The sequence below is a fragment of the Topomyia yanbarensis genome, chromosome 2 (assembly GCF_030247195.1).
Source record: "Topomyia yanbarensis strain Yona2022 chromosome 2, ASM3024719v1, whole genome shotgun sequence".
Classification (NCBI taxonomy): domain Eukaryota; kingdom Metazoa; phylum Arthropoda; class Insecta; order Diptera; family Culicidae; genus Topomyia; species Topomyia yanbarensis.
The window spans coordinates 441,433,148-441,449,459 of NC_080671.1; the positions used below are offsets into that span (position 1 = coordinate 441,433,148).

Below are 16,312 nucleotides of genomic sequence, written 5' to 3' on the forward strand. Positions count from 1 at the left end.
CCATAGAAACTTCAAAACTCTTGTGAGTGAACTAGAGCTATAGGAAAAAGCTCATAAGTGACATATGGTTTGATGGTAATTAACATGAATAAATTAGCGAAAAAAGTACAGAAAAGTTGCCGGTCTAGTATGCGTTCACAGTTCTGGGTGCATTGGAAAGCATTAAAACGTGAAAAATATCAACACAAATAAATGTTAAATGCATTTTAAATTTATCGAAGATAAGATAGTCAAAGCTTAGGAAATATTTATAAAAATTCCCAGGAATATTATTTGTATCACCAGTATGCACAGTTGATGCTGGAATACCCAGCGGGCCTGCAAGGCCCCGTTACCTTTTTGTGCATGTAAAAAGTTTATACGAATCTAGGAAGCACACCATATGTGATGTTTCCGTAATATCTTACTTTTTTAATGAATTTTAGCGTCAGTTAATGGAATTTCCATGCTCAAGCTCTTACTGTATGCCTAACGTTTTGTAACTAAAAAATCGATAGCTGTCGGGCCTGGAAGACCCGCGTGCCTTTTTGAGGGTTAAATGAGTGTAGCACCATGACTACACCATGTAGTCTAATGAAAAAATGAAATTGTCATTACCTGCAAGTTGAAAGCACTTCCGACTGCATAACTGCAATGTTTGGAAGAGTTTTGAGTCTAATGAGGATGACGCTGGTACCCGGGACAATCGATGCTGATTAACTGGCGCTAGTATGTATGTTCGTACTGGTCTCCGCTATCTATAGTAAGAATGTTCCTTATTAATGAAATTCGGTGTAGCCTTGCTTTACTGCAGTATGAAAATCCTACCGTCAGATCAGACAGCTTGTTGGCAGATATAGAAGGGCCTGCGAAGCGCTGGTTTTCGTGTCCAGAATAACCGACTCCTGGTGAGGATTGGGCTGTAAAACTTCTGACGATTCCAGCACAATTGTCCCTGGCGGCTCGTTAGCGCCGATTATCGCATCAATTGTATCGGTATTTGCCTCCTTCTGATTGTCTACTCCACCATCGCAAGGTGTCGTCCAGCCTGTCGATTTCGTCACCTGGAAAAAATAAAATGCTATTGACAATTTACAACAAAATCTTCATTATACTGACGTTCTAGAACCCGAACAATATCGCATTGGAATATTCCATTACTCTCGGGATTACTGACTAGTGGAAATGTCCGACTCTTACTGCTTCAATGCTTGAATGTTTTCCATATTGATGAGTATAAACGACATGCGTTTTTTGACTTTTGCAAACAATGGTTAAACTCTTCTAATTCAAAAGATGTGAACAGTGGTGTCAATTCAACAGATATCATTTTAAATTTGCAGGTGATCTCTATTGAACAGTTTTCAAAGACAGATCAATTTGGTGCAAATTGCAAATCACTAGAAAACTAATACTTAACCACTTCAATTGGCAGTGAAGCATGACAAACATATTCAAATGCAAAAGCACTTGAATTAGACGTGACGTTTTTTTACCTTGTAGTACGATCAAAAACAAACCAACGAGTACCCGGTCAAACCATTCGGAATTTGATTCGGAATCCTGAATGGAGTCATTATGGATTCCAAATCAAATGCAACAAGGGATTCTGAGTCGGAATCGGTTGTTGCATTTGATTTGGAATCCATAATAACTCCATTCAGAAATCCGAACCGGTTCCGGAATGAGTTTAACTGGGAAGTAGCTGTCGGTGACATCTAGGAAGCGCATCTCATGACGGACGACGAGACATTGGACACCAATCATTCTTTACGAAACAGAACTCCCGGCAGCTCATGTACACACCGCTGGAGTCGGCTGATCATGAAGCGGTGACGCCCAGCCACTTCCTTAAGGCAGTTGAACCGACGTCAAGATTCTTCAGACTGAATCTGTGGATCTCGTTGCAACTCTTCGCAGCAGCTGGAAGTTAGTCGAACACGAAAATAGACTTGTGGCCTCCAAATCCCAAGCAATTTCCTCCAGTGTATCCCGAATCACCAATTCATAATCCACCTCAGCGTATGCCAGGTGATCTACTTGGGGCAATTTGAAACCAGGCACCCAATAGCCATAAAAACAGCTGGCGTTTAAACATCCTCAGCACTTTAAGAGCTAACTTGCCCCAGCAAAACAGACGGTTAACTTACCCTACCAAACACTATCCCACCTACGAAGGTTGTTGGAGCTATTTTCGAGGTGAAAATTCATGTTCTTTTACGATCACTTGTGTAAACCATCTGCTTTTACTGCCAAACGCAAAAAAACATGTGCGGTTCGGTTACCTCAAAACATGGACATCCTTCAAAGGTGCACTGATCTTGCTACACATAAAATTATTTTGATGTGCAAAAGTTGTTTTAGAGCTGAATTTTCCCACTGTTTGCTGTGGGCTCGCAGCTTCAGCGAAACTTTCAGTTCCGGGACACGGTTTCCGCTGGACGGCAAATAAAAGCCAATGGGATAGGAGTTTTCCCCTCCACGCGATACGGTACGAAAACTGGGAAACTTTTCCTTTTTTATTTTACAGCCAGTGAAACTTCGTTCGCTTGACACACAGAAAGCAGAAATTTCTGGTTCCCAAGTTTAGCGTAATTTTCCACAGTTTAATTACAAGTGTAAATGTTTTTCCAAGCAGAAGAAAGCTGGGTCCTTCCCGGAATCAGTCGGAAGTTTCATCCTCGTTTTTTTTCCATTCCTCCTGTAAAAAGTGATTGCGTAAACGGTTCGACTACGAACATTACCTTGATTTGGCGACCACCTGTAGCAGAAATTAATTATCACTTTTCCGAGAAGTCATTCCCAAAAACATGACAATACAAAACCCAGTTACAGTCCATTCGTTCCACCAGCTGTTGTCCGTGTTGCTATGTTGCCAACGGCAACCAGTGTTTGCCCTTTCCGGTGGTGTCAGTCAGTCGGGTAAACGAAGGGCGAGTGAAAATTACGTTTTAATTGTAGAATTTATGTTCTGCACACTGTCCTTGGGGTGTCAGCAGTACAGTCCCGTTTTGTTGGGTTGTTTGTTTTCCAGGTTACCATATTGCTTCTGCTTTGTTGCACATTGTCCGCGTACAGTAGGTGATTTGATGGTGCTGACTTTTTTTTTAAATTTTGTTTACAATCTACCAGCAACCTGCTTACAGAAGGTTAGACAAGCGATTGTGTCCTCCTTGTGTTCGGTCAGTTCGACCTCCGAAGCAGCAAAGTTGTTTAAATGTTAATTACCTTTTCTCTCACGAACTGTTTTCGTTTGCAAACAATGTTTTCGCACATTTTTGTTCTCGTTCGAGTGGGAAACTGTCTCGTTGAAACTTGTTGAATAATTTAGTACTATAATAATAAAAGTATTTCAGTTCGTTCCGCTTCGCAGTCGCGTGATAAATGTTAATTCACGAATTTACGTTAGAAAATCTGAAAATTTCTCAGGCTCCTGAATTTATGTGTTTGTTTATTTTTGCCGAATAAACCCCCACAAATAATTTTTTACAGATTACACCAGCCTGCTTGTCGAACAACAAAAATAAAAAGAAACAAAAACGCTTGACAATCAGCGAATATTTCTCACTCCAAATTAGTCTAATTTGTTATGGCCACAAACGAAGCGGTAGACGTCAACAATTCATCCTGTCTTGCATCTTAGGAAAAAAAACACCGACACAAATGATGTTCATGGCGCATAAACATAATTTTATTCCGTAGCTTTCTATTTAGAGTAAAAAATATCGAAGCTTCTTTGATTGCCAGGCCTGGCGGCCCGACCAGTAATACGATAACAACAACCACAGCCGGAAAAACCTAGAGCAAATAAAGCCTGGAACGAGAAAAAAACTGAAAATAAAACACAAAAAGCATTTGTCGAAAAATACGTGTAAAGCCTTCGTAGATTGTACGTGATGTTAATAAGCAAATTTCTTCGAGTGCTGCGCTTTCACATCTCCTAGCCGCCAGGCCTGCTACGCCGCGGCGTTTCGACGACATATCACGCGACGACGAGCATCAGGTAAACGGAAAGAACGTAAACAATCAACTCTGCGCCTACTTTATGTGTTCCGCATAGTGTCTTTACTTGCCATCATCATCACCATCATCATCATCATCATCATCACTACGGTTGGCGTGTTGGCGCTAACATTTGTGCTTGGATTGGAAGGAAGACATGACGAGACATACGGAAATTTGCTTACTTTCACTTGTCACGAAGCGGAACTGGAATTGTAAGTAATGTGCAGAAGGCGAGACCGAGAGCGAAACGGAAATAACTTCATTAGGTATTATCTTCATTAGTAATTGAAATGTTCGGTTTTTAGGTTTTACTTTTACAAGCCTGCACATTATTATAGACAAAACAATTCTTACGGGACAGAGAGGACGGACGGACGGACGGGACAGACAGGACGGACGAACGATCGGGACAGACAGGACGGACGGACGGGACAGACAAAACGGACAAACGGAGGGGACAGACAGGACGGCGGGACAGACAGGACAGACGGACGGATGGGACAGGCATGACGGACGGACGGAACAGACAGGACGGACGCGACAGGCAGGACGGACGGACGGGACAGGCAGGACGGACGGACGGGACCGACAGGACGGACGGACGGGACAAACAGGACGGACGGACAGAACAGACAGGACGGACGGACGGGACAGACAGGACGGACGCGACAGGCAGGACGGACGGACGGGACAGGCAGGACGGACGGACGGGACCGACAGGACGGACGGACGGGACAAACAGGACGGACGGACAGAACAGACAGGACGGACGGGACAGACAGGACGGGCGGACGGGACAGACAGGACGGATGGACGGGACAGACAGGACGGATGGACGGGACAGACAGGACGGACGGACGGGACAGACAGGACGGACGCGACAGGCAGGACGGACGGACGGGACAGGAAGGACGGACGGACGGGACCGACAGGACGGACGGACGGGACAAACAGGACGGACGGACAGAACAGACAGGACGGACGGGACAGACAGGACGGACGGACGGGACAGACAGGACGGACGCGACAGGCAGGACGGACGGACGGGACAGGCAGGACGGACGGACGGGACCGACAGGACGGACGGACGGGACAAACAGGACGGATGGACGGGACAGACAGGACGGATGGACGGGACAGACAGGACGGACGGACGGGACAGACAGGACGGACGGGACAGACAGGACGGACGGGACAAACAGGACGGACGGACGGGACAGACAGGACGGATGGGACAGACAGGATGGACGGACGGGACAGACAAAAAATTCTAAAATTCAAAACTTCAAAAAATCGAAAATTCGAAAATTCGAAAATTCGAAAATTCAAAAATTTGAAAATTCGAAAATTCGAAAATTCGAATAATCGAAAATTTGAAAATTCGAAAATTTGAAAATTCGAAAATTCGAAAATTCGAAAAATCGAAAATTTGAAAATTCGAAAATTCGAAAATTCGAAAATTCGAAAATTCGAGAATTCGAGAATTCGAGAATTCGAAAATTTGAAAATTCGAAAATTCGAAAATTCGTGGATTCGAAACTTCGAAAATTCGAAAATTCGAAAATAGGAAAATTCGAAAGTTCGAGAATTCGAAAATTCAAAAATTAGAAAATTCGAAAATTCGAAAATTCGAAAATTCAAAAATTCAAAAATTCGAAAATTCGAAAATTCGAAAATTCAAAACTTCAAAAAATCGAAAATTCGAAAATTCGAAAATTCGAAAATTCGAAAATTCGAAAATTCGAAAATTCGAAAATTCGAAAATTCGAAAATTTGAAAATTCGAAATTTGAAAATTTGAAAATTTGAAAATTTGAAAATTTGAAAATTTGAAAATTTGAAAATTTGAAAATTTGAAAATTTGAAAATTTGAAAATTTGAAAATTTGAAAATTTGAAAATTTGAAAATTTGAAAATTTGAAAATTTGAAAATTTGAAAATTTGAAAATTTGAAAATTTGAAAATTTGAAAATTTGAAAATTTGAAAATTTGAAAATTTGAAAATTTGAAAATTTGAAAATTTGAAAATTTGAAAATTTGAAAATTTGAAAATTTGAAAATTTGAAAATTTGAAAATTTGAAAATTTGAAAATTTGAAAATTTGAAAATTTGAAAATTTGAAAATTTGAAAATTTGAAAATTTGAATATTTGAAAAATTGAAAATTTGAAAATTTGAAAATTTGAAAATTTGAAAGTTTGAAAATTTGAAAATTTGAAAATTTGAAAATTTGAAAATTTGAAAATTTGAAAATTTGAAAATTTGAAAATTTGAAAATCTGAAAATTTGAAAATTTGAAAATTTGAAAATTTGAAAATTTGAAAATTTGAAAATTTGAAAATTTGAAAATTTGAAAATTTGAAAATTTGAAAATTTGAAAATTTGAAAATTTGAAAATTTGAAAATTTGAAAATTTGAAAATTTGAAAATTTGAAAATTTGAAAATTTGAAAATTTGAAAATTTGAAAATTTGAAAATTTGAAAATTTGAAAATTTGAAAATTTGAAAATTTGAAAATTTGAAAATTTGAAAATTTGAAAATTTGAAAATTTGAAAATTTGAAAATTTGAAAATTTGAAAATTTGAAAATTTGAAAATTTGAAAATTTGAAAATTTGAAACATTGAAAATTTGAAAATTTGAAAATTTGAAAATTTGAAAATTTGAAAATTTGAAAATTTGAAAATTTGAAAATTTGAAAATTTGAAAATTTGAAAATTTGAAAATTTGACAATTTGAAAATTTGAAAATTTGAAAATTTGAAAATTTGAAAATTTGAAAATTTGAAAATTTGAAAATTTGAAAATTTGAAAATTTGAAAATTTGAAAATTTGAAAATTTGAAAATTTGAAAATTTGAAAATTTGAAAATTTGAAAATTTGAAAATTTGAAAATTTGAAAATTTGAAAATTTGAAAATTTGAAAATTTGAAAATTTGAAAATTTGAAAATTTGAAAATTTGAAAATTTGAAAATTTGAAAATTTGAAAATTTGAAAATTTGAAAATTTGAAAATTTGAAAATTTGAAAATTTGAAAATTTGAAAATTTGAAAATTTGAAAATTTGAAAATTTGAAAATTTGAAAATTTGAAAATTTGAAAATTTGAAAATTTGAAAATTTGAAAATTTGAAAATTTGAAAATTTGAAAATTTGAAAATTTGAAAATTTGAAAATTTGAAAATTTGAAAATTTGAAAATTTGAAAATTTGAAAATTTGAAAATTTGAAAATTTGAAAATTTGAAAATTTGAAAATTTGAAAATTTGAAAATTTGAAAATTTGAAAATTTGAAAATTTGAAAATTTGAAAATTTGAAAATTTGAAAATTTGAAAATTTGAAAATTTGAAAATTTGAAAATTTGAAAATTTGAAAATCTGAAAATTTGAAAATTTGAAAATTTGAAAATTTGAAAATTTGAAAATTTGAAAATTTGAAAATTTGAAAATTTGAAAATTTGAAAATTTGAAAATTTGAAAATTTGAAAATTTGAAAATTTGAAAATTTGAAAATTTGAAAATTTGAAAATTTGAAAATTTGAAAATTTGAAAATTTGAAAATTTGAAAATTTGAAAATTTGAAAATTTGAAAATTTGAAAATTTGAAAATTTGAAGATCTGAAAATTTGAAAACTTGAAAATTTGAAAATTTGAAAATTTGAAAATTTGAAAATTTGAAAATTTGAAAATTTGAAAATTTGAAAATTTGAAAATTTGAAAATTTGAAAATTTGAAAATTTGAAAATTTGAAAATTTGAAAATTTGAAAATTTGAAAATTTGAAAATTTGAAAATCTGAAAATTTGAAAATTCGAAAATTCGAAAATTCGAAAATTCGAAAATTCGAAAATTCGAAAATTCGAAAATTCGAAAATTCAAAAATTCTAAAATTCAAAAATTCGCAAATTTGAAAATTCGAGAATTCGAAAATTCAAAAATTCAAAAATTCAAAAATTCAAAAATTCAAAAATTCAAAAATTCAAAAATTCAAAAATTCAAAAATTCAAAAATTCAAAAATTCAAAAATTCAAAAATTCAAAAATTCAAAAATTCAAAAATTCAAAAATTCAAAAATTCAAAAATTCAAAAATTCAAAAATTCAAAAATTCAAAAATTCAAAAATTCAAAAATTCAAAAATTCAAAAATTCAAAAATTCAAAAATTCAAAAATTCAAAAATTCAAAAATTCAAAAATTCAAAAATTCAAAAATTCAAAAATTCAAAAATTCAAAAATTCAAAAATTCAAAAATTCAAAAATTCAAAAATTCAAAAATTCAAAAATTCAAAAATTCAAAAATTCAAAAATTCAAAAATTCAAAAATTCAAAAATTCAAAAATTCAAAAATTCAAAAATTCAAAAATTCAAAAATTCAAAAATTCAAAAATTCAAAAATTCAAAAATTCAAAAATTCAAAAATTCAAAAATTCAAAAATTCAAAAATTCAAAAATTCAAAAATTCAAAAATTCAAAAATTCAAAAATTCAAAAATTCAAAAATTCAAAAATTCAAAAATTCAAAAATTCAAAAATTCAAAAATTCAAAAATTCAAAAATTCAAAAATTCAAAAATTCAAAAATTCAAAAATTCAAAAATTCAAAAATTCAAAAATTCAAAAATTCAAAAATTCAAAAATTCAAAAATTCAAAAATTCAAAAATTCAAAAATTCAAAAATTCAAAAATTCAAAAATTCAAAAATTCAAAAATTCAAAAATTCAAAAATTCAAAAATTCAAAAATTCAAAAATTCAAAAATTCAAAAATTCAAAAATTCAAAAATTCAAAAATTCAAAAATTCAAAAATTCAAAAATTCAAAAATTCAAAAATTCAAAAATTCAAAAATTCAAAAATTCAAAAATTCAAAAATTCAAAAATTCAAAAATTCAAAATTCAAAAATTCAAAAATTCAAAAATTCAAAAATTCAAAAATTCAAAAATTCAAAAATTCAAAAATTCAAAAATTCAAAAATTCAAAAATTCAAAAATTCAAAAATTCAAAAATTCAAAAATTCAAAAATTCAAAAATTCAAAAATTCAAAAATTCAAGAATTCAAAAATTCAAGAATTCAAAAATTCAAAAATTCAAAAATTCAAAAATTCAAAAATTCAAAAATTCAAAAATTCAAAAATTCAAAAATTCAAAAATTCAAAAATTCAAAAATTCAAAAATTCAAAATTCAAAAATTCAAAAATTCAAAAATTCAAAAATTCAAAAATTCAAAAATTCAAAAATTCAAAAATTCAAAATTCCAAAATTCAAAATTCCAAAATTCCAAATTCCAAAATTCCAAAATTCCAAAATTCCAAAATTCAAAAATTCAAAAATTCAAAAATTCAAAAATTCAAAAATTCAAAAATTCAAAAATTCAAAAATTCAAAAATTCAAAAATTCAAAAACTCAAAAATTCAAAAATTCAAAAATTCAAAAATTCAAAAATTCAAAAATTCAAAAATTCAAAAATTCAAAAATTCAAAAATTCAAAAATTCAAAAATTCAAAAATTCAAAAATTCAAAAGTTCAAAAATTCAAAAATTCAAAAATTCAAAATTCAAAAATTCAAAAATTCAAAAATTCAAAAATTCAAAAATTCAAAAAATCAAAAATTCAAAAATTCAAAAATTCAAAAATTCAAAAATTCAAAAATTCAAAAATTCAAAATTCAAAAATTCAAAAATTCAAAAATTCAAAAATTCAAAAATTCAAAAATTCAAAAATTCAAAAATTCAAAAATTCAAAAATTCAAAAATTCAAAAATTCAAAAATTCAAAAATTCAAAAATTCAAAAATTCAAAAATTCAAAAATTCAAAAATTCAAAAATTCAAAAATTCAAAAATTCAAAAATTCAAAAATTCAAAAATTCAAAAATTCAAAAATTCAAAAATTCAAAAATTCAAAAATTCAAAAATTCAAAAATTCTAAAATTCAAAAATTCAAAAATTCAAAAATTCAAAAATTCAAAAATTCAAAAATTCAAAAATTCAAAAATTCGAAAATTCGAAAATTCAAAAATTCGAAAATACAAAAATTCAAAAATTCAAAAATTCAAAAATTCAAAAATTCAAAAATTCAAAAATTCAAAAATTCAAAAATTCAAAAATTCAAAAATTCAAAAATTCAAAAATTCAAAAATTCAAAAATTCAAAAATTCAAAAATTCAAAAATTCAAAAATTCAAAAATTCAAAAATTCAAAAATTCAAAAATTCAAAAATTCAAAAATTCAAAAATTCAAAAATTCAAAAATTCAAAAATTCAAAAATTCAAAAATTCAAAAATTCAAAAATTCAAAAATTCAAAAATTCAAAAATTCAAAAATTCAAAAATTCAAAAATTCAAAAATTCAAAAATTCAAAAATTCAAAAATTCAAAAATTCAAAAATTCAAAAATTCAAAAATTCAAAAATTCAAAAATTCAAAAATTTAAAAATTCAAAAATTCAAAAATTCAAAAATTCAAAAATTCAAAAATTCAAAAATTCAAAAATTCAAAAATTCAAAAATTCAAAAATTCAAAAATTCAAAAATTCAAAAATTCAAAAATTCAAAAATTCAAAAATTCAAAAATTCAAAAATTCAAAAATTCAAAAATTCAAAAATTCAAAAATTCAAAAATTCAAAAATTCAAAAATTCAAAAATTCAAAAATTCAAAAATTCAAAAATTCAAAAATTCAAAAATTCAAAAATTCAAAAATTCAAAAATTCAAAAATTCAAAAATTCAAAAATTCAAAAAATCAAAAATTCAAAAATTCAAAAATTCAAAAATTCAAAAATTCAAAAATTCAGAAATTCAAAAATTCAAAAATTCAAAAATTCAAAAATTCAAAAATTCTAAAATTCAAAAATTCAAAAATTCAAAAATTCAAAAATTCAAAAATTCAAAAATTCAAAAATTCAAAAATTCAAAAATTCAAAAATTCAAAAATTCAAAAATTCAAAAATTCAAAAATTCAAAAATTCAAAAATTCAAAAATTCAAAAATTCAAAAATTCAAAAATTCAAAAATTCAAAAATTCAAAAATTCAAAAATTCAAAAATTCGAAAATTCAAAAATTCAAAAATTCAAAAATTCAAAAATTCAAAAATTCAAAAATTCAAAAATTCAAAAATTCAAAAATTCAAAAATTCAAAAATTCAAAAATTCAAAAATTCAAAAATTCAAAAATTCAAAAATTCAAAAATTCAAAAATTCAAAAATTCAAAAATTCAAAAATTCAAAAATTCAAAAATTCAAAAATTCAAAAATTCAAAAATTCAAAAATTCAAAAATTCAAAAATTCAAAAATTCAAAAATTCAAAAATTCAAAAATTCAAAAATTCAAAAATTCAAAAATTCAAAAATTCAAAAATTCAAAAATTCAAAAATTCAAAAATTCAAAAATTCTAAAATTCTAAAATTCTAAAATTCTAAAATTCAAAAATTCAAAAATTCAAAAATTCAAAAATTCAAAAATTCAAAAATTCAAAAATTCAAAAATTCAAAAATTCAAAAATTCAAAAATTCAAAAATTCAAAAATTCAAAAATTCAAAAATTCAAAAATTCAAAAATTCAAAAATTCAAAAATTCAAAAATTCAAAGATTCGAAAATTCGAAAATTCGAAAATTCGAAAATTCGAAAAATCAAAAATTCGAAAATTCCAAAATTCGAAAATTGAAAAATTCAATAATTCAAAAATTCGAAGATTTAAAAATTCGAATAAATGATAATTCGAGGATTCGAAAATTCGAAGATTTGAAAATTCGAATATTCGAAAATTCCAAAATTCGAATATTCCAAAATTAGAAAATTTAAAAATTCGAAGATTCGAAAATTTGAAAATTCAAAAATTCAAAAATTCGAAAATTTGAAAATTCGAAAATCGAAATTCGTAAATCCATAGATTCTAACATTTGAAAATTCGAAGATTCGAAAATTCGTAAATTCGCAAATTCAAAAATTCGAAAATTCAAAAATTCGAAAATTTGCATATTTGAAAATTCGAATATTCGAAAATTCGAGAATTCGAAAATTCGAAAATTCGAAAATTAGAAAATTCAAAAATTCAAAAGATCGAAAACTCGAAAATTCGAAAATTCGAAAATTCGAAAATTCGTAAATTCGTAAATTCGTAAATTCGAAAATTCGTAAATTCGTAAATTTAAAAATTCAATAATTCGAAAATTCGAAGATTTAAGAATTCAAATATTTGAAAATTCGAAAATTCCAAAATTCGAATATTTAAAAATTCCAAAATTTAAAAATTCGAAGATTCGAAAATTCAAAAATTCAAAGATTCAAAAATTCAAAAATTCAAAAATTCAAAAATTCAAAAATTCAAAAATTCAAAAATTCAAAAATTCAAAAATTCAAAAATTCAAAAATTCAAAAATTCAAAAATTCAAAAATTCAAAAATTCAAAAATTCAAAAATTCAAAAATTCAAAAATTCAAAAATTCAAAAATTCAAAAATTCAAAAATTCAAAAATTCAAAAATTCAAAAATTCAAAAATTCAAAAATTCAAAAATTCAAAAATTCAAAAATTCAAAAATTCAAAAATTCAAAAATTCAAAAATTCAAAAATTCAAAAATTCAAAAATTCAAAAATTCAAAAATTCAAAAATTCAAAAATTCAAAAATTCAAAAATTCAAAAATTCAAAAATTCAAAAATTCAAAAATTCCAAAATTCCAAAATTCCAAAATTCCAAAATTCCAAAATTCAAAAATTCAAAAATTCAAAAATTCAAAAATTCAAAAATTCAAAAATTCAAAAATTCAAAAATTCAAAAATTCAAAAATTCGGCAATTTGAAAATTTTCAAATTTTCAAATTTTCAAATTTTCAAATTTTCAAATTTTCAAATTTTCAAATTTTCAAATTTTCAAATTTTCAAATTTTCAAATTTTCAAATTTTCAAATTTTCAAATTTTCAAATTTTCAAATTTTCAAATTTTCAAATTTTCAAATTTTCAAATTTTCAAATTTTCAAATTTTCAAATTTTCAAATTTTCAAATTTTCAAATTTTCAAATTTTCAAATTTTCAAATTTTCAAATTTTCAAATTTTCAAATTTTCAAATTTTCAAATTTTCAAATTTTCAAATTTTCAAATTTTCAAATTTTCAAATTTTCAAATTTTCAAATTTTCAAATTTTCAAATTTTCAAATTTTCAAATTTTCAAATTTTCAAATTTTCAAATTTTCAAATTTTCAAATTTTCAAATTTTCAAATTTTCAAATTTTCAAATTTTCAAATTTTCAAATTTTCAAATTTTCAAATTTTCAAATTTTCAAATTTTCAAATTTTCAAATTTTCAAATTTTCAAATTTTCAAATTTTCAAATTTTCAAATTTTCAAATTTTCAAATTTTCAAATTTTCAAATTTTCAAATTTTCAAATTTTCAAATCTTCAAATTTTCAAATTGCCGAATTTTTGAATTTTCGAATCTTTGAATTTTGAAATTTTAGAATTTTGGAATTTTCAAATATTCGAATTTTGGAATTTTCGAATATTCGAATTTTCGAATTTTCAAATATTCAAATTTTTAAATCTTCGAATTTTCGAATTATTGAATTTTAAAATTTTGGAATCTTCGATTTTTCGAATTTTCGAGTTTTCGATCTTTTGAATATTCGAATTTACGAATTTTTGAATTTTCGAATATTTGAATTTTCAAATTTGCGAATTTTTGAGCTTGCAAATTTTCGAATTTTTGAATTTTCGAATTTGCGAATTTACGAATTTTCGAATCTTCGAATTTTCAAATGTTAGAATCTATGGATTTTCGAATTTCGATCTTCGAATTTTCAAATTTTCAGATTTGCAAATTTTCGAATTTTTGAATTTTCGAATTTCTGTATTTTCGAATTTTCAAATTTTCGAATTTTCGAATTTTCGAATTTTTAAATTTTCGAATTTTGGAATTTTCGAATATTCGAATTTTGGAATTTTCGAATATTCGAATTTTCAAATTTTCGAATTTTCATATATTCGAATTTTTAAATCTTCGAATTTTCGAATTATTGATTTTTTAAATTTTCGAATTTTGTAATTTTCGAATTTTTGATTTTTCGAATTTTCAATCTTTTGAATTTTCGAATTTTTGAATTTCCGAATTTTTGAATTTTCGACTTCTCGAATTTTAAAATTTTCGATTATTCGAATTTTCGAATTTGCGAATTTTTGAATTTGCAAATTTTCTAATTTTTTGAATTTTCGAATTTTTTAATTTTCGAATTTTCATATTTTTGAATTTTCGAAATCTCGAACTTCAAAGTTTGAAAATTCGAAATTTTGGAAATTCGGTAATTCAAAAATTCGAAGATTCGAAAATTCGAAAAATTGAAGATTCGATAATTAGAGAAATCGAGAATTCAAAAACTCGAGAATTCTAAAATTCGAAAATTTGAAGATTTGAAAATTCAAAAGATCAAAAATTTGAAAATTCGGAAATTTGAAAATCTGAAAATTTGAAAAATTTGAAAATTTGAAAATTTGAAAATTTGAAAATTTGAAAATTTGAAAATTTGAAAATTTGAAAATTTGAAAATTTGAAAATTTGAAAATTTGAAAATTTGAAAATTTGAAAATTTGAAAATTTGAAAATTTGAAAATTTGAAAATTTGAAAATTTGAAAATTTGAAAATTTGAAAATTTGAAAATTTGAAAATTTGAAAATTTGAAAATTTGAAAATTTGAAAATTTGAAAATTTGAAAATTTGAAAATTTGAAAATTTGAAAATTTGAAAATTTGAAAATTTGAAAATTTGAAAATTTGAAAATTTGAAAATTTGAAAATTTGAAAATTTGAAAATTTGAAAATTTGAAAATTTGAAAATTTGAAAATTTGAAAATTTGAAAATTTGAAAATTTGAAAATTTGAAAATTTGAAAATTTGAAAATTTGAAAATTTGAAAATTTGAAAATTTGAAAATTTGAAAATTTGAAAATTTGAAAATTTGAAAATTTGAAAATTTGAAAATTTGAAAATTTGAAAATTTGAAAATTTGAAAATTTGAAAATTTGAAAATTTGAAAATTTGAAAATTTGAAAATTTGAAAATTTGAAAATTTGAAAATTTGAAAATTTGAAAATTTGAAAATTTGAAAATTTGAAAATTTGAAAATTTGAAAATTTGAAAATTTGAAAATTTGAAAATTTGAAAATTTGAAAATTTGAAAATTTGAAAATTTGAAAATTTGAAAATTTGAAAATTTGAAAATTTGAAAATTTGAAAATTTGAAAATTTGAAAATTTGAAAATTTGAAAATTTGAAAATTTGAAAATTTGAAAATTTGAAAATTTGAAAATTTGAAAATTTGAAAATTTGAAATTTGAAAATTTGAAAATTTGAAAATTTGAAAATTTGAAAATTTGAAAATTTGAAAATTTGAAAATTTGAAAATTTGAAAATTTGAAAATTTGAAAATTTGAAAATTTGAAAATTTGAAAATTTGAAAATTTGAAATTTGAAAATTTGAAAATTTGAAAATTTGAAAATTTGAAAATTTGAAAATTTGAAAATTTGAAAATTTGAAAATTTGAAAATTTGAAAATTTGAAAATTTGAAAATTTGAAAATTTGAAAATTTGAAAATTTGAAAATTTGAAAATTTGAAAATTTGAAAATTTGAAAATTTGAAAATTTGAAAATTTGAAAATTTGAAAATTTGAAAATTTGAAAATTTGAAAATTTGAAAATTTGAAAATTTGAAAATTTGAAAATTTGAAAATTTGAAAATTTGAAAATTTGAAAATTTGAAAATTTGAAAATTTGAAAATTTGAAAATTTGAAAATTTGAAAATTTGAAAATTTGAAAATTTGAAAATTTGAAAATTTGAAAATTTGAAAATTTGAAAATTTGAAAATTTGAAAATTTGAAAATTTGAAAATTTGAAAATTTGAAAATTTGAAAATTTGAAAATTTGAAAATTTGAAAATTTGAAATTTGAAAATTTGAAAATTTGAAAATTTGAAAATTTGAAATTTGAAAATTTGAAAATTTGAAAATTTGAAAATTTGAAAATTTGAAAATTTGAAAATTTGAAAATTTGAAAATTTGAAAATTTGAAAATTTGAAAATTTGAAAATTTGAAAATTTGAAAATTTGAAAATTTGAAAATTTGAAAATTTGAAAATTTGAAAATTTGAAAATTTGAAAATTTGAAAATTTGAAAATTTGAAAATTTGAAAATTTGAAAATTTGAAAATTTGAAAATTTGAAAATTTGAAAATTTGAAAATTTGAAAATTTGAAAATTTGAAAATTTGAAAATTTGAAAATTTGAAAATTTGAAAATTTGAAAATTTGAAAATTTGAAAATTTGAAAATTTGAAAATTTGAAAATTTGAAAATT

General features: G+C 24.7%; 1 protein-coding gene across 1 annotated transcript in view; it reads right to left on the reverse strand.

Moving 5' to 3' along the window:
* Nucleotides 1-635: 635 nt before the first annotated feature.
* Nucleotides 636-16,312, reverse strand: part of LOC131681054 (uncharacterized) — an 85,163-nt gene continuing 69,486 nt past the window's right edge. The window contains exons 7-8 of the mRNA XM_058961758.1: nt 808-1,043; nt 636-737 (exon numbers count right to left, since the gene is read on the reverse strand). Coding sequence (XP_058817741.1) covers nt 810-1,043 — 234 coding nt within the window. The 3' untranslated portion in view covers nt 636-737; nt 808-809. The remainder of the gene's footprint in view (nt 738-807; nt 1,044-16,312) is intronic.